The 23957-nt window shown below is 40.0% G+C and overlaps 1 protein-coding gene across 5 annotated transcripts in view; it reads right to left on the bottom strand.

The window, feature by feature from the left end:
* Positions 1 to 8512: 8512 nt before the first annotated feature.
* The window catches only part of ABCA9 (ATP binding cassette subfamily A member 9), a 98293-nt gene continuing 82848 nt past the window's right edge, over positions 8513 to 23957 (bottom strand). For all 5 annotated transcript variants that reach the window (XM_054670638.1, XM_016932826.4, XM_024350576.3 and 2 more), the window contains 10 exons: positions 23639 to 23756; positions 22877 to 22968; positions 20029 to 20189; positions 18912 to 18987; positions 18744 to 18838; positions 17912 to 18031; positions 17565 to 17705; positions 16417 to 16496; positions 10004 to 10059; positions 8513 to 9882 (listed from right to left, as the gene is read on the bottom strand). In XM_054670638.1, coding sequence (XP_054526613.1) covers positions 9784 to 9882; positions 10004 to 10059; positions 16417 to 16496; positions 17565 to 17705; positions 17912 to 18031; positions 18744 to 18838; positions 18912 to 18987; positions 20029 to 20189; positions 22877 to 22968; positions 23639 to 23756 — 1038 coding nt within the window. In that variant the 3' untranslated portion in view covers positions 8513 to 9783. The remainder of the gene's footprint in view (positions 9883 to 10003; positions 10060 to 16416; positions 16497 to 17564; positions 17706 to 17911; positions 18032 to 18743; positions 18839 to 18911; positions 18988 to 20028; positions 20190 to 22876; positions 22969 to 23638; positions 23757 to 23957) is intronic.

Consider the following 23957-nt stretch of genomic DNA (forward strand, 5'->3'; position numbering starts at 1 on the left):
ACATAAATAGAGTTATACAATATTTGTTGCTGGCTTTTTCATTTAGTGTAATGTTTTCAAGGTTCGTCTGTGTTAGAGTATGTACCTTTGCTTCATTCCTTTACATCACTAAATAATATTCGATTGTATGGATGTGCCACATTTTATTTGATCTCTTATCAGTTGACAGACTGTTGGGTTTTTCTACTTTTTGGCTATTATGAATGATGGTACTATATGAACATTCACACACAAGTTTTCATGGGTATATGTTTTTATCTTTCTTGGGTATATACCTAGGTGGGGGATTGCTGTCATATGGTAACTTTATGTTTAACATCCTGAGGACCTGCCAAACTTTGCCAAAGTGGCTGTACCATTTTACATTCCTACCAGCAATACATGACTATTCTAATTTATCCACATTCTCACCAACAATTGTTACTTTCTGCCTTTCTGATAACTGTCTTAGGAGCTGTGAAGTGGTGTCACATTGTGGTTTTGATTTGCATTTTCCTAATGTCCAGTGATATTGGGCATCTTTTTATATGCTTACTGACCATTTGTATAACTTCTTTGGGGAAGTGTTATTAGAGGTTTTATTGAAGTGGATGCTTTTTATTTCATTTCCTTAACTAACCACCTAGATAAAATATTGAGTATAATGTTGAGTGGAAAGCAGACATCCCTTTATTGTTCTTGATCTTAGAGGAAAACATTCATTCTTTGATCAGCATGTTTTTAGATACAGATTTTCCAAAGGTTTCCTTCATTAGGTTGGAAAAATTCCCTTCCGTTCCTACATTGTTGTTGTTCTTATCATGAAAGAATGTTGAATTTTGTCAAATGTTTTTCTGTTTCAATTGAGATGACTATGTAGTTTTGATACTTGTTTTATTTTTAAATTTTTTTTATTTCCATAGGTTTTTGGGGAATAGGAGGTATTTAGTTACATGAGTAAGTTCTTTAGCGGTGATTTGTGAGATTTTGATGCACCCATCACCTGAGCAGTATACAGTGAACCTAGTTTGTAGTCTTCTATTCCTCGCCCCCTTCCCACCTTTCCCCCTTGAGTCCCCAAAGTCCATTGTATCATTGTTATGCCTTTGTATCCTCATAGCTTAGCTCTTACTTATGAGTGAGAACATTCGAAGGTGGGTTTCCCATTCCTGAGCTACTTCACTTAGAATAATAGTCTCCAGTCCCATCCAGGTTGCTGTGAATGCCATTAATTCATTCCTTTTTATGGCTGAGTAGTATTCCATCATATGAGTATTCCGTCATATGATGGAATATATGCCACAGTTTCTTTATCCACTCGTAGATTGATGGGCATTTGGGCTGGTTCCGCATTTTTGCAATTGTGAATTGTGCTGCTATAAACATGCGTGCACAGGTATCTTTTTCATGTAATGACTTCTTTTCCTCCGAGTAGATACCCAGTAGTGGGATTGGTGGTCCAAATGCTAATTCTACTTTTAGTTCTTTAAGAAATATCCACACTATTTTCCATAGTGTTTGTACTAGTTTACATTCCCACCAGTAGCATAGAAGTGTTCCCTTTTTACCAAATCCACGTCAGCATCTATTTTTTTTTTTTATTACGGTCAATCTTGCAGGAAGAAGGTGGTATCACATTGCGGTTTTGATTTTCATTTCCCTGATCATTAGTGATGTTGAGCATTTTTTCATATGTTTGTTGGCCATTTGTATATCTTCTTTTGATAACTGTCTATTCACCTCCTTAGCCCACTTTTTGATGAGATTGTTTGTTAGTGCATCTGTTTTCGTCTGACATTTATTTTATTAATGTGATGTATTATATTGATTGATTTTTTTGGATATTAAACCACTAACATTTATGAGATGGATCCCACTTGGCCATTGTGTATGATCTTTTTTGTATGTTGCTGAATTATTTTTGCTCGTATTTTGTTGAGGATTTTTGCATCTATACTCATAAAAGATACTGATCTGTAGTTTTCTTTTTCATGTGATATCTTTGTATGGTTTTGGTATCAGAGTAATACTAGCTTTATAAAGTGAGTTGGGAAGTTGAGAAGTATCACTTTTCTTGTATTTTTTGGAAGACTTTGAGAAGAATTGGTATTAATTCTTATTTAAATATATATTTGGATTTATCAGTAAAGTCATCTGGGCATGGGCTTATTTTCTTTAGGAAGTTTTAAAATTACTAATTTAATCCTTTATGTTATAGGTCTATTCAAGTTTTCTATTCTACTTGAGTCAATTTTGCCAGCTTGTGACTTTATATGAATTTATCCATTTTACCTAAGTTAGCTGATCTGTTGGCAAACATTTACTCACAGTATTCCCTTATAATCATTTCAATTTATATAAGATAGTGATGTCCCCTTCCACCTCCTTTTTTTTTTTCGAGATGGAGTCTCGCTCTGTTGCCCAGGCTGGGGTGCAGTGGCATGATCTTGGCTCACTGCAACCTTCGCCTCCCGGGTTCAAGCAATTCTCCCATCTCAGCCCCCCGAGTAGCTGGGACTACAGATGCCTCCCACCAAACCCGGCTGATTTTTGTATTTTTTGTAGAGACGGGTTTCACCATATTGGTCAGGCTGGTCTCGAACTCCTGACTTCAGGTGATCCACCCTCCTCAGCCTCCAAAATTGCTGGGATTACAGGCGTGAGCCACTGCACCCAGCCCCATCTCCTCCTTTAGAAAGCCACCACCCACCTGCCAGGCTGTACTGCCATATCCCCCTTTGCTGGTGCTCTTGCAGAGCTCTCCAAAAGGACTGTAATCCCAGGTATAGCCCTGGGTCTGGTGGCCTTTATTCTCTGCCTGCCAAGCCTTATTGATAAGGGCTGGCCCTCAATTTGTGACTTAACAACACACAATCTGTTATCGGATCCATTTTCCCAAGGGGGAAATCTTTAAAAAGCATGAAAACTAATACCCTGTGGGCTAAACCTTATACAACAGGAAAATAGAAATAGGATATTGCTTGGAAGATAAATTTACTTTTCTTTCTTTCTTTCATGGACTACATCTGCAAGTACCCACTTGCAGCCATTCCAGAGAAATCCTATGAAGTGAGTGAACATACTGGCTTAGCAACCGGCTTGCTTTTTTCTCAGCTCATGATGGAGCAGCAGCCAGCCCAGCAGCACACATAAAATCTGTTTCATATCTTTCCTTACCTTCTTCCCCTTTTTCTTACGCTCACTGCCCTAGACTTACACCTTCCAAATGAAGTTGAATTATTAGCTAAGGCTCAGCTTTCTCTGGTTGTCAGATGGGTGGGGTTGAACAAAGTGGAAGGCAAAGATCTAAGGATGAGAAGACTACATGCGGATAAGAGTTCTAGTGCTGATGGATAATCCGGGAGTCTTAGACTTTTAATGATGATTTCAGTAAACAGAAACTTGATGTGGTCAATTAGAAAGGGTTTGCTTGCTTTTGCTTTTTTTTGTTTTTTTGTTTTTGTTTTGAGACAGAGTCTTGCTTTGTTGCCCAGGCTGGAGTGCAGTGGCACAATATCGGCTCACTGCAAGCTCTGCCTTGCAGGTTCAAGCAATTCTCCTGCCTCAGCCTCCCGGATAGCTGGGACTACAGGTGCTGGCCACCATGCCCGGCTAATTTTTTGTGTTTTTAGTAGAGACAGGGTTTCACCATGTTAGCCAGGATGGTTTCCATCTCCCGACCTCGTGATCCACCCACCTCGTCCTCCCAAAGTGCTGGGATTACAGTTGTGAGACACTGCACCTGGCCTGCTTGCTTTTTTAGTGGGAGGTGCATAATCAATTCCAATTACTGTCTTTGAGAAGATTGTTCCTTAGTTTGTGGTAGTGGAGTGGGAGCAGGAGGGAATAGCTGGTTTGGCCTGCAGCACATGAAACTCCAGGTATCTGCCTAGAATCCTGCTGTGGTCTAGACTTTCTTTGGAAACATATTTTAAAGTCATAGTTCATTTATTTTATTACTTAGTGTTCATAAACCTAACACATGTTCAGCTGAGCTTTAAGAATATCAATCTTCTGATTAGCAACGTAGAATACCTACTCTCTAGGGTGTTGAGAAAGATTTTCAATTTTAATAATAGGAGTAAAATTTAATCAGAATCCTAGTTGAGAAAAATGTAACATGGGACATTTTTTAAGAATGTAGAGTTTATTTTTTCTAAGCCAAAACAACATTACCTATACAATTTTCATGTGTCTTGAATCCCCAAGGACATTAATCCTGCAGTATATTGACAGATGCAAATTAAATACATATACACACTGTTCTATCTATTGCATTCGGTAAGCATGATAAATGATTTTCTCCAGCAATGCTCAGCTCCGACTGGAAAAGTGGAAAACTGCAAGACTTGAGTTTGGGAGTTTAGGATGGGTTTGGGGGAAGGCAAAATGTGACCTTGAAAATATAGTTTAAGTGATAAAGAAAGGAGATGAAGTTAGTTAGGGTTGGAAGGCAGGTCAAAGTATGGATGGGCCTTGAAACTGTAAGTTCTCTTTTGATTATCTAAAATGAATGACATAATTAACAAGACAGAGTTTCAAAATAGTGAGATAATAACCAAATATTTAGCAAATGGAGCTACTCAAAGTGTTAGAATAACACATGAGTTTAGCAGAAGATAAATAATAAAAAGGACAATATGAAATCCACATTATCTGATAGAAACATTTTTGCTTAAATTTTCCATCCTTTTTTTTTTTTAATAGGACAGTCTTTTCCACCATTTTCAGCTCATTGCTTCCTGAACTCAACCATGTCAGTCAATGGGCTCCACCTTAAAATTTGTTCAGCATTAAGGATCCTAAATGAAGGACTGGGCAGTGTGGTTCTAGGAAAGCATGAACCTATACAGGGAAGGGTAAAAATTCAAACTAAGCCAATCATAAAAGAGACTCTTCTCCTGGTCAAACTCATTATGATTTACTATGCATCTATTAGTGAGGGAAGAACTGTAAGCCATTATCCAGCCTCTAGTTACAATCTTATATTTTATTATATGTAAAGAGATATTAAAATGTCTGCAAAAGTCCCAAAAATAAGTCTGCAAAAGTTTACTGTGACCTGAGATAAACGTCTCTCTATTCTCTAAGAGCAAGTAATGAAATTTGTCAGGTTCTACATTTGTAAAATAAGCAAATCACAGTAGGATCGCTGAGGTCCTTTATTTTTATTTTTTAAAAGACAGAGTCTCACCTATTGCCCAGGCTGGAGTGCAGTGGTGCAATTATAGCTTCCTGCAGCCTCAAACTCCTGAACTCAAGCCACCCTCCCACCTCAGCCTCTCGAGTAGCTAGAACTACACGTTCATGCCACTGTGCTCGGCTAATTAAAAAGGTGTTTGTGTGTGAGTGTGTGTGTGTGTGTGTGTGTGTGTGTGTTTTGGTAGAGATGGGATCTTGCTATATTGTCCAGGCTAGTCTCAAGTTCCTGGCCTTAAGCAATTCTCCCACTTCAGCCTCTCAAAGTGCTGGGATTACAGGTGTGTGTCCAGCCTTCGAGGTCCTTTTCCACCAAGAATTCTAAGATTATTGTGTAGCTCTGGTTTAAATGCACTCCCAGGGTTTACGTGAGGAGTCGGTGCTGAGTCAAGGTCTTTTTTTCCCGGTAAGCTAACACATCCACTTCAGCATTAACCTTTCCTGTCAAGACAACCCAAGGAATGGCTTTTTACGGTGCCACCCCAGAAAGAGAGACTTCATTTTATTTTCAACAGTCTTTGCCACACTTGCTTTGTCAGAAGTTTCGCTGATTCCGTATATACTACAGTTTGTTGAGGTCTTTATTTTCCCTCACAGAAATAATCTACAGATTATTATGTGACATCACTGAGGCCCATGCCGTCTTGAAAATATTCAAAGGGACGTGAACGTCAAACAAAATGTATTCCAATGTCTATAGATATTTCTATTAATTACTGAACATTCGTATTGCTAATTTACTAGATTTGTTCTCAAAGGACAATTTTTGCAGGTTGGCCGAATGTGCTAAGCACAGAACCCAAAATTTCTAAATAAAGGAGATAACTGTTCTGAATTCCTCATTTTTTTACTAAAGATAAAATTATCGAGCAGTTGGTTTAAATAACATATAAATCTAGCGGATTAGGGGAGATTTTGGAAATTTCTGGAAATATTTTGGGTTGTCACACTTGGGGAGTGGTACTGCCATCTGGTGGATAAGAGAGCAGAGATGCTGCAAAATATTTCACAATTCACAGGACAGCCTCCCCCACCACCACTCCAACAAAGAAGTTTCCAATACAAAATGTCAATCGTGCCACTGTTGAGAAACTCACATCTCATATAAGAATAAACTAAGTATCATTAAAATTATTTCTTTATAATCCTTATAATATTTTCATTTATTTAGGCTTCAAAATAAGTTATTCTTACCTTCTATTTCAAATACTCCAAACATTCATGCAATATAACTTTTAATCTAAGTGGAGATATTCCTTCCTAGTTTTTTTATATTAAGTTAAAGGATAAACTCATCCAAAGGCATTGTGTCTTGGGTTGGATTGTGTCCGAAGAGGGGTTTGGAGGAGACATTAAAATATTTCCACCAACTTATGATAAGAGTTTCATTTCAAGACAGTGACTGTTTTTTTCTTTTTGATGGAGTCTCACTCTGTCGCCAGGCTGGAGTGCAGTGGTGGGATCTCAGCTCACTGCAACCTCCGCCTCCTGGGTTCAAGCGGTTCTCCTGCCTCAGTCTCCCAAGTAGCTGGGACTACAGGTGCGCGCCACCACACCCAGCTAATTTTTGTATTTTTAGTGGAGACAGGGTTTCACCATGTTGACCAGGATGGTCTCGATCTCTTGACCTCATGATCCGCCCGCCTCGGCCTCCCAAAGTGCTGGGATTACAGGTGTGAGCCACTGCACCCAGTCAAGACAGTGATTTTAGCACAAGATTTCCACTCTTTTGCTTTGCAATTTCCATGAATATAACTCAGTAAATCAAAACAAGAAGATAATTTATTTTAGCACTAGTAATAGGCAAGTTACTATTGCTTGGCTAGACACTTTCAGGTTGGTGCAATGTGAATACACTGAGAATGAAGGAAGTATCCACTAGCCAGAGAGTCAACACAGATAAACACGTGGGAAGACAGTAGGAAGGATCACTCTTGCAGAGTTCTGCACCAGGTAAGGACTGGCAACAGGAAGCATGGAACAGTTCAATTGCAATTGCATCAGTGCCCTGCATGCTTGAGAGATTCTTACCCTAGGTTTTTGCTTTCATTGTTTTCTTGGCATGAACTACTGTACTAGTCGATGTAATGCTGACTATCTGTTGTAACCAACCCCTAAATCTCAACAATCTCTATATCTTAATACCTCACGGTGGTCTGTGGCAGTTCAGGGTTTTCTTTTTCTTTTGTTTGTTTTCTTTAAGTTACCACAGTAGAGGACACCCACCTTCCTTCCCCATGACCCTCCCATCTTCAAAAACAGACACAGAGCAACAAGTCTTCATGTTTCAAATCTCTATGACTTCCCCTTCTGCCACTATTCTAAGAAAGCTCTCTACGTTTAAGGCATCAGATGATTAGATCAGGCCCACAGAGATAATCTTTCTTTTCCTAATGTCAAAGGTGTCATGAAATATAACAGAGACGATGGAGCAATATTGTGTCATATTCTTAGGGTCCAGAGATTAGGGAGGCAGATCTCTACTGGGCCATTTTGGAAATTCTGCCTCTCACAGTGCCAAATATAAATAAGAATATTTGTTGGTAATGTTATTATGAAGATTGCATAAAATAATCAATATATGTACAGAACCTAGTTATAATGTGTATTCTTAGTCTAATAAATAATGATAATATTGCCATTATCATATTATGCTTCCAAAATTACTATAGCTCTAGAATTTTTATGTGGCTCAAGTTTACTATTTCACTTTCTTTTATAGAACTGTTGGATATAAATCCTTTGCTTAACACACTTTCACTGAGATTATTATTGGCATTTTTTTTTAGCTTTGGGAACATACTCTTAGAATACTGAAATGATGTGTTTCTTCATCAGCTCCCAACATATAGCGCATTGACACTTTCTTGTTGAAAACTGCTTCATTGAAGTCCTGAGTCTGAGTGTGTCATTAGTGCGGATGAACCCAGTCTTATAAAATCAAGTCTTATTTAAGGCATAGGCCTTATATACAATGATAATGGCACAGTCTTTGGAAATTTGGCTCATTGCAAGAAACACTCTATTACTGATGTACGTAAAGTGAACTATAGTTTTCAATGGGTTGACTTGTATCAACTCATTTGTGACTTATAAAAGTCAAGTGACTCAGTAGGATCAGTATTAATGTCTCTTTTTTAAAAAAATAAGAAGTCTGGGGCCCTTGGCCCAAGGTCTCATACGAATATTCTTACGGGTTGATGGAAGTGTTTTATTTTCAAAAACTAGAAGAATATAAGAACTAAAATCAAAGCCAAGGTCTTTCACACAACTTCCTTCAAGTATTCAATTAGATAGCAATAATAATACTATTAACAAGAAAAACTCACCTAAATAAGAGTATACAAGTTTATTTTAAGGTGTTCATAGGGTTACCAGTTGGATAGGTCATAATAATATATAGAGATATGGGAAATTAAGACCTATGAAGTTTTAATTATTTGCATAAGAGTATGCCCTTGCATCATAAGAAAACATATAAAAACAGAAATATGTTTCAAACTTGTATATAACATATATATACATGTTCAACTTGATCAGGTTCTTACTGAAATTATTTTTATTATACTTTAAGTTCTGGGATACATGTGCTGAATGTGCAGGTTTGTTACACAGGTAAACATGTGCCATGGTACTTTGCTGCACCCATCAACCCATCATCTACATCAGGTATTTCTCCTAATGCTATCCCTCCCCTAGCCCCCATTCCCCCAACAGGCCCCAGGGTGTGGTGTTCCCCTCCCTGTGTCCATGTATTCTCATTGTTCAATTCCCACTTATGAGTGAGAACATGCGGTGTTTGGTTTTCTGTTCCTGTGTTAGTTTGCTGAGGATGATGGTTTCCAGCTTCATCCATGTCCCTGTGAAGAATATGAACTCATCCTTTTCTATGGCTGCATAGTATTCCATGGTGTATATGTGTCACGTTTTCTTTATCCGGTCTATCATTTGTGGGTATTTTGGTTGGTTCCAAGTCTTTGCTATTGTAAACAGTGCTGCAATAAACATACGTGTGCATGTGTCTTTATAGCAGAATGATACAGATTTCAAATTTCCTTTATAGGCACAACAGACAAAACATGGACTCACAATCTAAACTCTGAAAAATGACAGAAAAGGAAAACCAGTGAATTAAGAACAAGTATTTAAAAAGGGAATTATAAAAAGCAAATACTCTGCTGCTGGGTAATCAATTGACTCCCCTTACCCGGAAGTCAATAGGGTGTCTTAATTTATACTTTAATCAAAAAAATAAGAAAATATTTAATATTTTGAAGTTCAGAGAAAGAAAATTAAGCATTCTCCATGACATCCTCAGAAATGTAGACAATTCTATAATAAATGCATTTTTAAACTTAACACAGTAGGAAACATGGGATTTGGTTGCTGGCACAAAGGCTGCATGGTATGGCTTAGGCTTATGCCCTATGATCGCCCTCACTGACATCGCCTGTTGTCTCACTGTAAGAAATACTATTGAGGATAATTATTGCATGAGTTTCAAATGCATTTTGTACCACCTCTGATATAAGGAATATTAAGGCTATAAAATATTATCTTTAAAAGAGTCACAGGATTAAAGAAAGACATAGGGTATTTGGAGCTTTAAGGCTCTTCCTGCAGGAGGAGCTTCCACTTCACCGAGGGATCAAAGTCCTCTTCAAGATCACCCAGCTCCTGCTCCTTGGAGAGCTCCAGGAAAACCTAAAAGGAAGGAAAGAAATAAAGAGAGGAGAACAATGCCATACTGCCTCCTGCAGCTCCAGGCGAATGCATTATACATGTATATTCCATGGATGATATAGAATCACTAAAAATGACCCACCTGCTCCAGGGTAGACTGTGAGAGGCTGTACTCCTCCAGGTCAAAACTCTGTTTAACTGCATAAGAATGAGCATACATTAGGAATTCTATTTTTTTTTCAGTGAGTTTTACCAAGTAACAAACCAAAATACATACAAGTAGATCTTAAACATAAAAGATAAGGTCATAAGTATTCTTAGACTAAATATGGGAAAGCAAACGCGATATAGTCATATAACAGGAGGAAACTCCATCCCTTTCATCTAGAGTATTGGTAGAGGCACCACAAAACTAGAAAGCAATATCAGAGGTTCCAGAGCATCTGTGCAGAACAAGCTAAGAGATGGTACCCTCTGTGCTAGACGATGACCACGTACCCCTCTGTACCAGCCCTCATTCTTGTCTACTCCAAAGGCTGATGTAACAGATGTCTTCTGGTGGACATCACCAATGGCAAGCCCATTAGGAAGGACAGGGGAGACAGGAGGTCAAGGCATTTATTCTTTCACTTCCTCCCTGACACCAAGTGTGTGCCTTGTTTCTCTCAAGGTAGTAAGTTCTACATGACTCTACCCTCAAGTTCAGGTCATTGCTTCCTCTCTTAGTCCCTTTGGACCTAAGAATGGTAACACTTCTATTGTTTCTCGTCTCAGGTAGTTGCACTGTTCCATGTACCTTTGCAGAGTCTTCTGATAAACAAACGTTCCTTGAATTATCCTATTTTGAGTTTACCATCTTATACCAATTTGGACCATGACTGAGACCTCAACCATGTAGATACATAAGAAGAGGAAGATAATGAATGGAAAAATGAGACTGGAAGGCAAATATTTCTTTTGGACAGTGTCAGACTGCTGTGGCATTTTCTTTCTTCTTTCCTTGGACATAGGACTAGTCTCTATCTTATATCTGGAAACATGTGAAGAAGAAATACAGTGGGTGGCTGACTTCCCTGCACTTGTAGAGTTTAGAGAAGCAAAGATGCTTGTGTGTTTCTCATGGATTTCAAAGGGGAGGTATCTTGAGAAGATCACCTGGAAAGGGAAAGGGGTTTCAAGGAAGGGACTCAGGAGCTGCCAGGTGGTCACAGGAGCCGCCAGGTGGTCACAGGAGCCAAAAGCAGGATGCATCACCCACCCCGGGGAGCTGTAATCAGAGGTAATAGATGAGGGGGGGAAAGAAAGTCATCAAGGAACCCATAAAAGTACCCAATGAAAGAAAGGGCCAGCAATTCTTCATTTCTATACTGGAGACCCCAATGTGATATCATAGCTCTAATGATCAGATCAAGCTCTGATGCAATATTATCTCTTCTTTTTTCCACTTACACTACACCCTGGAGAGGCCCAAAACATTCGTTTATGAGTCATGGAGGAAATAGAGAAAGAAAAGACATAAAATTGACCATTTCACCTTCTTAGCTATAGGTCTTCAAATTCGAAGCAAGTCTGACCAAGAAGGGGCATGTGAGGCTAGGGTTTTGCTGGAGTTTACATTACCCAGCAGAGATTGGTGGTAGGAAAGAATGAAACTATGCAACAAGGTAAAAGGATTGCCATGGAGCAGGCAGTTGGCTTGGACGACACCGTGCCTAGCCCCTTCAATAAGTGTATTGCACCTGAGAATGTAACGGTGTCCAAGAACATTTGGAGGAAAAAATGCTAGCTTACATCTCCACATTTTGTACTTTGTGTCGTCTTCACATATTGGAGCAAGAAACTCTGATAAATACTTTGTTTTTCCCCCTAAATGAGAACTTCACTTTTAGCAAATTAAGTACTGCAGGAGGAATTTGAGGTGGGAGGGAATGCTTTTGAAAGCAGAAACATGTTGATTTGGGGTGGAGAGTTCTGTAGATGTCTATTAGGTCTGCTTGGTGCAGAGCTGAATTCAATTCCTGGATATTCTTGTTAACTTTCTGTCTCGATCTGTCTAATGTTGACAGTGGGGTGTTAAAGTCTGCCATTATTATTGTGTGGGAGTCTAAGTCTCTTTCTAGGTCTCTAAGGACTTGCTTTATGAGTCTGGGTGCTCCTGTATTGGGTGCACATATATTTAAGAAAGTTAGCTCTTCTTGTTGAATTGATCCCTTTACCATTATGTAATGGCCTTCTTTGTCTCTTTTGATCTTTGTTGGTTTAAAGTCTGTTTTATCAGAGACTAGGATTGCAACCCCTGCCTTTTTTTTGTTTTCCATTTGCTTGGTAGATCTTCCTCCATCCCTTTATTTTGAGCCTATGTGTGTCTCTGCATGTGAGATGGGTTTCCTGAATACAGCACACTGATGGGTCTTGATTCTTTATCTAATTTGCCAGTCTGTGTCTTTTAATTGGAGCATTTAGCCCATTTACATTTAAGGTTAATATTGTTATATGTGAATTTGATCCTGTCATTATGATGTTAGCTGGTTATTTTCTCGTTAGTTGATGCAGTTTCTTCCTAGCCTCAATGGTCTTTACAATTTGGCATGTTTTTGCAGTGGCTGGTACCGGTTGTTCCTTTCCATGTTTAGTGCTTCCTTCAGGAGCTCTTTTAGGGCAGGCCTGATGGTGACAAAATCTCTCAGCATTTGCTTGTCTGTAAAGGATTTTATTTCTCCTTCACTTATGAAGCTTAGTTTGGCTGAATATGAAATTCTCTCAATAAATTAGGTATTGATGGGACATATCTCAAAATAATAAGAGCTATCTATGACAAACCCACAGCCAATATCATACTGAATGGGCAAAAACTGGAAGCATTCCCTTTGAAAACTGGCACAAGACAGGGATGCCCTCTCTCACCACTCCTATTCAACATACTGTTGGAAGTTCTGGCCAGGGCAATCAGGCAGGAGAAGGAAATAAAGGGTATTCAATTAGGAAAAGAGGAAGTCAAATTGTCCCTGTTTGCAGATGACATGATTGTATATCTAGAAAACCCCATCGTCTCAGCCCAAAATCTCCTTAAGCTGATAGGCAACTTCAGCAAAGTCTCAGGATACAAAATCAATGTGCAAAAGTCACAAGCATTCTTATACACCAATAACAGACAAACAGCCAAATCATGAGTGAACTCCCATTCACAATTGCTTCAAATAGAATAAAATACCTAGGAATCCAACTTACAAGGGATGTGAAGGACCTCTTCAAGGAGAACTACAAACCACTGCTCAAGGAAATAAAAGAGGATACAAACAAATGGAAGAACATTCCATGCTCATGGGTAGGAAGAATCAACAACGTGAAAATGACCATACTGCCCAAGGTAATTTATAGATTCAATGCCATCCCCATCAAGCTACCAATGACTTTCTTCACAGAATTAGAAAAAACTACTTTAAAGTTTATATGGAACCAAAAAAGAGCCCGCATTGCCAAGTCAATCCTAATCCAAAAGAACAAAACTGGAGGCATCATGCTACCTGACTTCAAACTATACTACAAGGCTACAGTAACCAAAACAGAATGGTACTGGTACCAAAACAGAGATATAGATCAATGGAACAGAACAGAGCCCTCAGAAATAATGCCACATATCTACAACTATCTGATCTTTGAGAAACCTGACAAAAACAAGAAATGGGGAAATGATTCCTTATTTAATAAATGGTGCTGGGAAAACTGGCTAGCCATATGTAGAAAGCTGAAACTGGATCCCTTCCTTACACCTTATACAAAAATTAATTCAAGATGGATTAAAGACTTAAATGTTAGACCTAAAACCATAAAAACCCTAGAAGAAAACCTAGGCAGTACCATTCAGGACATAGGCAGGGGCAAGGACTTCATGTCTAAAACACCAAAAGCAATGGCAACGAAAGACAAAATTGACAAATGGGATCTAATTAAACTAAAGAGCTTCTGCACAGCAAAAGAAACTACCATCAGAGTGAACAGGCAACCTACAGAATGGGAGAAAATTTTTGCAATTTACTCATCTGACAAAGGACTAATATCCAGAATCTACAATGAACTCAAACAAATTTACAAGAAAAAAACAAACAGCCCCATCAGAAAGTGGACAAAGGATATGAACAGACACTTCTCAAAAGAAGACATTTATGCAGCCAAAAGACACATGAAAAAATGCTCATCATCACTGGCCATCAGAGAAATGCAAATCAAAACCACAATGAGATACCATCTCACACCAGTTAGAATGGCGATCATTAAAAAGTCAGGAAACAACAGGTGCTGGAGAGGATGTGGAGAAACAGGAATACTTTTACACTGTTGGTGGGACTGTAAACTAGTTCAACCATTGTGGGAGTCAGTGTGGTGATTCCTCAGGGATCTTGACCTAGAAATACCATTTGACCCAGCCATCCCATTACTGGGTATATACCCAAAGGATTATAAATCATGCTGCTATAAAGACACATGCACACGTATGTTTATTGTGGCACTATTCACAATAGCAAAGACTTGGAACCAACCCAAATGTCCAACAATGATAGACTGGATTAAGAAAATGTGGCACATATACACCATGGAATACTATGCAGCCATAAAAAATGACGAGTTCATGTCCTTTGTAGGGACATGGATGAAGCTGGAAACCATCATTCTCAGAAAACTCACTCAGCATGTTCTCACTCATAGGTGAGAATTGAACAATGAGAACCCATGGACACAGGAAGGGGAACATCACACACCAAGGCCTGTTGTGGGGTGGGGGGAGAGGGGAGGGATAGAATTAGGAGATATACCTAATGTTAAATGACGAGTTACTGGGTGCAGCACACCAACATGGCACATGTATACATATGTAACTAACCTGCACGTTGTGCACATGTACCTTAAAACTTGAAGTATAATAATATAAAAATAAAAAAAAAAGGAAGGAAATCGTGTTATGGATGAATCTAGAGGACATTTTGCTAAGTGAAATAAGCCAGGCACAGCCACACAAATAGTGCATAACCTCACTTATATGTAGAACCTAAATAAGTCAAACTCAGAAGTAGAGAGTGGAATGATGGTTGCCAAGAGATGGCCAGGGGTGGGTGGAGGGAAGGGAAGGGAACAATAGAGGGTAGGGAGAATAGAGCAATATTGGTTAAAGGGTACGATGTTTCAGTCAGACAGGATAAATAAATTCAGATTTATTGACTGTATAACATGATGACTGTAGTTAATAATAATTTATTGTATACTTGAAACTTGCTAAGTGGGTAAATCTAAAATATTCTCAGCACAAATAAATGTTAAGTATGTGATGTGAAAAAAAAAAAGAAAAAAGAAAGCAGAAACATGAGCAGCCTTTTTTAAAAAGCCTCTAGGGAGGCAGCCTTCCTGAAACATCAATCTCTGCTCCTAATCCATTATAAAATACTTCCTGTTGATCTCACTGCGGAATCCTTCCAACTGGAAAGATGCCAACCAGCCATTGGGGCATAATGGTCAGTGTGGTCAATGTGAAAAACGGCCACATAGACCACAGGGTGAGGTTGACCAACAGGATGAGAAAGTGAAACAAAAACCTATTTGGGTGATCCTAACCCTGTCTCAAGAAGAATCTCATTAAAAGCTAGGATGACCATCCTGGCCAACATGTTGAAACTCTGTCTCTACTAAAAATACAAAAATTAGCTGGGTGTGCTGGTGTGTGCTACTCGGGAGGCTGAGGCAGGAGAATTGCTTGAACCCAGGAGGCAGAGGTGCAGTGAGCCGAGATTGTGCCACTGCACCACTCCAGCTTGCCAGCCTGGCGACAAAGGAAAACTCTTTCTCAAAAAAAAAAAAAAAAAAAGCTAGGATGCTTGAGGCCTCTGATGAAGGCAGGTGACAAGCCAGAAAGTACAGCTCAAGAAGGGGCATGAGGTTTCATACACTAACTCATCAGATTTCATACACTAACATGACAGGGAAAAACCAAGCCCCTGATACATTGATGCAGTATGCAAAGACCAAAATCCAAGGGCCTAAAATGAGTTACAGATTAACACACCTAAACAGAGACAGGAACCTCCTTATCTGCATCTATCAATAGATGGCTATAAAACAATACATAGAGGCAAAAACCAAATTCATATGTTTCTGTTTGTATGAATTTGTGGATAATCTACCCCTGAATGTAAATGGTCTCTTTCTCCCAGAGCCTTGTTCAATTACAGTAGGGTACCTTAGCCCCAGCACTAATGACGTTTTGACTGATCATTCTTTCCTGTGATGGCTGACCAATGCACTGTAGGGTATTTAGCATCATCCCTGGCCTCCACCCCCTAGAAACCACTTGCATCCAACCTCTCTGTCCACACTTGTAAGAACCCCAAATCTTCCCAGACATTGCCAAATCACCCCTTATGGAAAAACACTGGATTAGCAGTCTTAGTAATGTATTAATGATGTAACAGCATAATTCTATGTTTATGTATTTTTTAAATACTGGTTCTATGTCAGATTTAGGCTTATCTGTTTCCCAGAGTTTTGTCTCTAAACAGTCACTCTTACCTATCTCTAATTTGAAGAAAGCCTGTGATAAAGGTCGCACATCCTCAACCGGCAACTTATAGACCATCAGGGAGGAGAACCTGCGAAGAGAAGACAGTGAGGCTGAACTCCAGGTGTCAAGGTTGAAACCCCGATGGGTACAAGTCTAAAAAGGGAAACAAGGCTAGGCACGGTGGCCCATGCCTGTAACCACTGCAATTTGGGAGGCCAAGAAGGGAAGATTGCTTGAGCCTATGAGTTTGAGACCAGTCTGGGAAACAGATGGAGATCCCATCTCCACAAAAAAACTTAAAAATTAGCCAGGCATGGTGGTGTGTGCCTGTATTCCCAGCTACCATGGAGGCTGAGGCAGGAGGACCACTTGAGCCCATGGGATTGAGGCTGCAGTGAGCGGTGATTGCACCACTGCACTGTAGACTGGGTGACAGAGTGAGATCCTGTCTCAAAAAATAAAAATAAAAAAATGAAAAGGAGCAACAATATCGTCAGCAATCTGTTTAAATAGTCACATCTGTGTGGTGTTAGAGAGACACTCATAATGTAAGTGCTCTTTGATCAACAAGAAGTCAATCTACTAAGAGGAGGAATGAAAGACAAAGGGAAGGAAATTAACAGCCCCTATGCCTTATGAAGGGAAGAAGCAGAACTTCTTATCCTTCTTCTTAGTGAGAAGAGAGTAGCATTTCAGTAAAAAGAACTAGATTCTACTCCTGTCTCCACACTCTGAGCCTCAGTTGATTTCACTGATAATAATATATAGAAATGTTAAGAGACACCATTCACTGAGCTTTGACTGATGCCTGGGACTCTGGCATGGGCTTTATGCAGGTGATTTCCTTTAATGAGGGATGGTTTTACCCTCTAGAAGGAACCCCTGAGATAACCTAAGCGCATGCATGCATCAGTATTTGGCACGTTAGAGCCCCCATGCATGCTGATTCTCTTACAAGAGTCAGCTTTCAAATCAGCACTTTGTTCTCTTATTTCCCTCTTGTGGGAGCCCTTGGAATTGAATTTTCTCTTAAGTAAAGTACTTGCAATTACCATAGAGTTAAAGAATGAGAAGATAAAGCTCTTATTCCGTCATCATAGCAGAAATATGGAAACAAAAACCAAGGACTGTGATAAAACAAAACACCTGTGTCTACCTTTCCTGCCGAGCAGCCTGGGGGAAAAGCCTCAGGATCTCCGCATGGAGGGGCTCCATTTGTGCCAGGTTCTTCACCTTCATCTCCAGCAGGTAGTCTTTGCCAAATTTGCTTTTCAGGTGTTGGATGGAACCAATACATCTGAAGGTAACAGAAGGATAAAGTCAAGCAAGAAAAGAGAAAAATGTATGGCTTGTGATGTTCAGCCTCTGGAGGCCAGAGTAAGGCCACATAGAGTTGGGAGCAACCATGCTAGCTCCTCACAATGGGTAGCCTGGTGCAGGGAAATAAACTTTGCTCACAGCACACAACCTGGGGGCTGAGCGCCGGCTTGGACAGGCACTCACCTCAGCCTTCCTGACACCATGATGGCCACTCGGTCACACACCGCCTCAGCCTCTGCCATGTAGTGGGTGGTCAGGAGGGCGCCCCTCTCCGTGTTTCTAAAGGTGGCCCGAATCACCTGCCTAAAGTTAAGTCAAGAGAAAACGTGAACTCATGGGAATGCTCAAGGTATTTGGAATTTTTAAAAGAAGTTTCCATCGACGCAAAGATAAAACATGCAGCGAATTCAGACTAGACAAAAAAGGGGTGTGTGTAGGGATGACAGGCACGGAAACCAAACTATTGGATAGAGTATATAATTCAGAACGTAGAAAATGATATTGGGTAAGATGCTGTTTATAAAAATACTAAGTTCAGAAATATTTATGAGAATGCAGTAGGAACAAAGAAAATTAGGAGAATTTACCAAAAAGCTTGATAATCATGACATACTCCCTATAGGTACAAAATGACAGAATTCAGAAACTTCCCAAAAATAATTTTAAAATATATTGAAGATTTAGAATGTTTCTTTTTTTCCTCCATAGGAATTGTATATCAGGTGATGTTGCAGAAAGATTTAAAGCTTAATTATAGATTGATTTGGCTGTATAAAAATGTTCCATGTAGGCACAGACACAAAAATTATTCGAGCAAATATTAGGGTGAGATAATATAGCTTTTTCTTCTCAATAAAAGCTGGTTGTGATTTGAAATCAGATAATTTTTTTCCTAAAATATTGCTTTTCCTGATACTGTGAGTGTCTTTCCCTTTCTAAGTAAACAATGATTTTGCAGGCCAGTTTTCACAGGATCAATACACTCATGCAGAGGTTGCTCATGATAGCACCTCACCACATTTGCTGCTGCCCCTCGGGGTCCATCCCAGTCGACGGCTCATCCAGAAGCACCACTGACGGGTTCCCCAGGATGCTCAGCACGAAGCACAGCTGCAACGGGAGGAACAGCCCCTCTGGTTCCCATCTACGGCACTTGCAGAGCAACAACAAGCCCTGCCCGTACCTTTCGCTTTATTCCCTCTGACAAGGTCTTCACAGGAGCCTTCAGCTGGTCCTGCAGCTTGAGCGCATCCACTAACCTGAAGAAAACAGAGTCAATCAACATAATCCCAACACTGGCGAATGTACATGGGAGAATGAGCAAATCAGGAGAAACACGACGGTGGGGGAGGTGTTTATGAGTGGTCAGAGTGGTCATAAAATTTAAACCACCTAGGTACTTTATGAACCTTTCATAGTCATCAAACTCATATTTTCAATGATGTCTTTCCATATTAAGAATAATCAGGCTGGACCACGCACAGTGGCTCATGCCTGTAATCCCAGCACTTTGGGAGGCTGAGGCAGGTGGACCACGAGGTCAAGAGATTGAGACCATCCTGGCCAACATGGTGAAACCCTATCTCTACTAAAATTACAAAAATTAGCTGGGCATGGTGGCGTGCACCTGTAGTCCCAGCTACTCAGGAGGCTGAGGCAGGAGAATCGCTTGAACCTGGGAGGTGGAGGTTGCAGTGAGCTGAGATCGCACCACTGCACTTCAGCCTGATGACAGAGCAAGACTCCGTCTCAAAAAACAAAACAAACAAACAAAAACCAAGAATAATCAGTCTGGGTGCGGTGGCTCACACCTGTAATCCCAGGTGGCTCATACCTGTAATTCCAGCATTTTGGGAGGCCAAGGTGGGCAGATCACCTGAGGGTCTTGAAAGACCAGCCTGGCCAATATGTTGAAACCCCGTCTCTACAAAAATACAAAAAGTTAGCCTGGCATGATGGCGGGTGCCTGTAATCCCAGCTACTAGGGAGGCTGAGGCACAAGAATCGCTTGAACCCAAGAGGCGGAGGTTGCAGTGAGCACTCCAGCCTGGGCGGCAGAGCCAAACTCCGTCTCAAAAGAAAAAAAAAGGAAAAAAGAAAAAGAAAAAGAAATCAATAAACATTTTTCTCTCCAGGCTCAAAGTGAGAGAAAACAACACTGAACAGAGTTCTAGATGACCAAATCTTCTCCCACAAGCATGGGGTCATCAATTACAACCTCCCTGTCTTCATTTTGTGTGTATGTTATTAATACAACATCCCCTCAGCAAAGAAGGGAAGTGCCCCCCAGTCCCAGGTACCGTGTGATGGCGATCATTGCGTCCCCTTTCCTGAGCCCTTTCACGGCAGCGTACACCTCCAGGTGCTGCCTCACTGTCAGGTTGGGCCACAGCGCATTCTCCTGAGGGCAGTACCCCAGGAAGCCCAGGGGTTCCCCTCCGCCGCTGCCTTTCAAAATCACCTATGCAAAATAAGTTCATTCTTAGATTCTATCCCAAATGTCACGTATATGTATATGCATGTAAGCCGTACTTCCGAGATGCCTTTCTCTTCACACACACAGGTGCTAAGTGCACAAATGCAAATCGGTAATCACTTAACTTTGGGGAAAAGGTGGTAAAAGCCCACTTTAAAAGGCAGACATTCCATGGTTATCCATTGTAGTGTAGACTTTACTACCAATTCCATGACCGTGATTGAACTCAAGATTGCTGATTTGAGTGTCTTTTACTTGGCTTCATTCATTGATCCAAACATTCAAAGGAATAGATACTTGTTGAGAATTCTGTTTCGCCAGTGATAGTTATAATTATAGGATTTATCTTGCAATAAGGCAGTGGTTCTCAGCCAGGGGAATCCTCCTCCTAGGGGATATTTAACAATGTCTGGAGACACATTTGGTTGTCACAATTCATGTGTGTATGCATTGGGAAAACAGTATTACTGGCATCTAGTAAGTAGGGGCCAAGGGTGCTGCCAAACATCCTACTATGCACAGAACAGCTCCCCACAGCAAAATGACATTATCAAGTCCATAATATCGAGGTTGAGAAATTCTGAACTAAGAAATAAACAAAAAACTTTTAGCACTGTATCTAGCCCGTAGGAACCAATATACACATGATAGCATTTATTATTTTTATTAGCTAGGCTATGCTTTACAATAATAAGAACATCTAATGTGTCCTCAGTGCTTGCTATGTGCCAGAATCTAAGCATATAATATATTTTTAATTACATTATCCTATCCTTACAGAACCCCTGTATGTGTTAGGTGTTTGTTTTATCATTGATGTTTTACATACAGAAAATTATCACAAGCATGGATTATGAAACTTGTACAAGGTCACAACAAGGTAAATCTCGGACTTGAAGCTGGGATCTACCTTCAGAATCCAAGTCCTTGACCTTGATGCTATATTGTCTCCCCCCAGTACAAAGGAGAGAGCTAGTTAACCTTGCCTCATTGAGCTTTCATTTTGGAGAAAGAAACATAAAATATAAGTAGTAAGTAAACAAGTAAGTGAACAATTTATAACCTCTGCCTTGTGCTTTCAAGGAAATAGATATGCTAAAGAATAACAGGGAGGATTTAATTTAGCTGACAGTGTAGTTAGGAAAAGTCATTTTGGGGAGATAAATTTTTAAGCGATGAGAAGGAGACAGCCAAGCACATGAGGAGCCAACGGAAGGGCACTCTAGCCACAGGAAGATCAAACCCAAAGATCCCACAGCAAGAAGGTGCCTCGAGGCCAATGCGAGCAGGCGGTCAACAGACCACATCATGCTGGGCTGGTTGCAGCCATGGTAAAGATTTTGGATCAATTCTAAGTGAGAGGTTGTACATGGGAGATTGACATGACCTCATTTGCGGTTTTTTTTTTTTTTTTTTTTTTTTTTTTGAGATGGAGTTTCTCTCTTGTTGCCCAGGCTGGAGTGCAATAGCGCTATCTCAGCTCACCGCAACCTTGGCCTCCCGGGTTCAAGCGATTCTCCTGCCTCAGCCTCCTGAGTAGCTGGGATTACAGGCATGCACCACCAGGCCTGGCTAATTTTGTATTTTTAGTAGAGATGGTGCTTCTCCATGTTGGTCAGATTGGTCTCTAACTCCCGACCTCAGGTGATCTGCCTGCCTCAGCCTCCCAAAGTTCTGGGATTACAGGGGGGAGCCACCGTGCCAGGACCTCATTTGCATTTTTAAGGACTGTTCTTGCTGCAGTGTGAGGCAAGAGTGGAAATGGAAGGACAGGAAACCTCTGTAGCATTGAACGCCACTGTGCGACCTTCCTTCATAAACACTCCCTCTGACATTGAGCTCATGTTCAAGGTCAATAGCATTTCCTCTTGGAAGTTGTGGTCCTTTGGCTTCTGTCCATCATTTTACCCAAACTTGGCCTAGACATACCACCAAATGGTACTCATATATTATTCTAGCTTTTGTTTTGCAATTTAATTATCCATTTTTTTCATTAAATCTGATTTCTCTTGTCTTAATAAATCCTGGATCTTTTACCATTAGCCCAGAATCACCATTGTCCTTCAAGAATTTCACTGTATCTGCAATAATACCCTCAACTGCTCTATCACTACATTACATCATCAGGGCCAAGAAATGTTTCAATAATTGTAGGAAAGTTTCTGTGGTATATACCTTCTTAAAGACCTATGAAGTTTTACTCGCTAATGGACTCTTATTGTTACACAAGTCACACATAATCTTTAATTATAGCATATAGCTAGAGGACAGTCATTAAATATGAAGACTCATGGCTCTGCAACCACATAGGCAGGAGTTGTCATTATTCTGACAGTGGTTTCTGGTGTCATGCTGGGTGAGGGCATTAAATTCGACAAAGTTCATGGGATGCATAAATCAATAAAGCAAAGATATCTGACTTTAAGGAAGATATAGTTCCTTTTAAAATCTTTATTTCTCACTCAATAAAAGGCATAGTATATATGATATGTAGCCCTTCTCAGAAACAAACTGTTTTTGGAATTAAGGATATAAATTTTTAATCAATCAATCTTCTTTATTCAATGCATAAATCACACTAAGTGATTATGGATCAACTACATAGTCTATTATTGCCATCGATATTCTTTGTAGGTAGCACTAATGACCATATTCCTGTACGTTTTACTGACCTGTCCTGCAGTTGGTTTTGTGTCCCCAGTTATCATCTTAATAGTTGTACTTTTACCAGCTCCATTGTGTCCTAACAGTCCTATAACTTCGCCTGAAAGAAAGTGGTATGCTCAGAAATATACAAATAATTGCAACAAAAATAAAAGCAAATACCATTTGAGGGCTCACTGTGTGTCAAGTGCTATGTGAAATGTGCTATATACATTATTTCCCTTATTCCTCTCTCTCTCTCACACACACACACCCCTGAGCATTATAACTAGCTTCATTTTACAGATGAGGAAGCTAAGACTTAAAGAGGATAAATAAGTTGCCCCATGTCATACAGACAGTAACAGGCTGAGCTGGAAGTTGTAATATATTTTTATTTCAAAGCCTGTTGTACGAACCCCCCACTTTCACGAAATGGGCTGTTTTGGGGGAATGGAGAAAGCACTATTATACCTCCGTTGGCTCCCTTCTGTGTAGTATTCGCTGCAATAACATTGTTACCTAAAAACTATACCATCCTTCTTAACAGAAAGACTGCCTCTTTTCATTGTTGTTGTTCTGTTTGTTTGTGTTACAGAACAGACATAACTGTCTTCCTATGCAAAGAAAAAAACGTGGTTATCATTTCAACTGAGGCTTTTAAGCAGGAGGAGCAGGCTTAGCCTGCTGCGTTTGTCAATAGATGTCCCCAGATTCAGATACTCTTATTCCCTGAATAATCCAGTCTTCAGATTCAAGATTGCTCTACTAATGGAACTACTGTTTCCAACCTTTTTTAACACAAAAAGAGACATTTCTTGTGGCAATTTTTTTCTTCCTTTTAGAAAAGCAATTTTTCTTTTTGCCTGCATATTCCTTCCGTAGACAGCTGGCAATGATGACGGGTGTCTGTAAAGACAAAGTAAATAACAACGGGACTTTATTCTCATCTTGAACGGAGAGGGCGTTCCACACTCTTGTCACCAAACCTTTCCTTATACAAAATCATGAATCAAACCACTTCTTCCCCTAGAAACTGCCATTTTCAAGTGAACTCTTACAGTCTACATTCCTGCAAGGAAAGGGCATTTGCACCATATCCTGGGATTT

The sequence above is a fragment of the Pan troglodytes genome, chromosome 19 (genome assembly GCF_028858775.2).
Source record: "Pan troglodytes isolate AG18354 chromosome 19, NHGRI_mPanTro3-v2.0_pri, whole genome shotgun sequence".
Taxonomy (NCBI): domain Eukaryota; kingdom Metazoa; phylum Chordata; class Mammalia; order Primates; family Hominidae; genus Pan; species Pan troglodytes.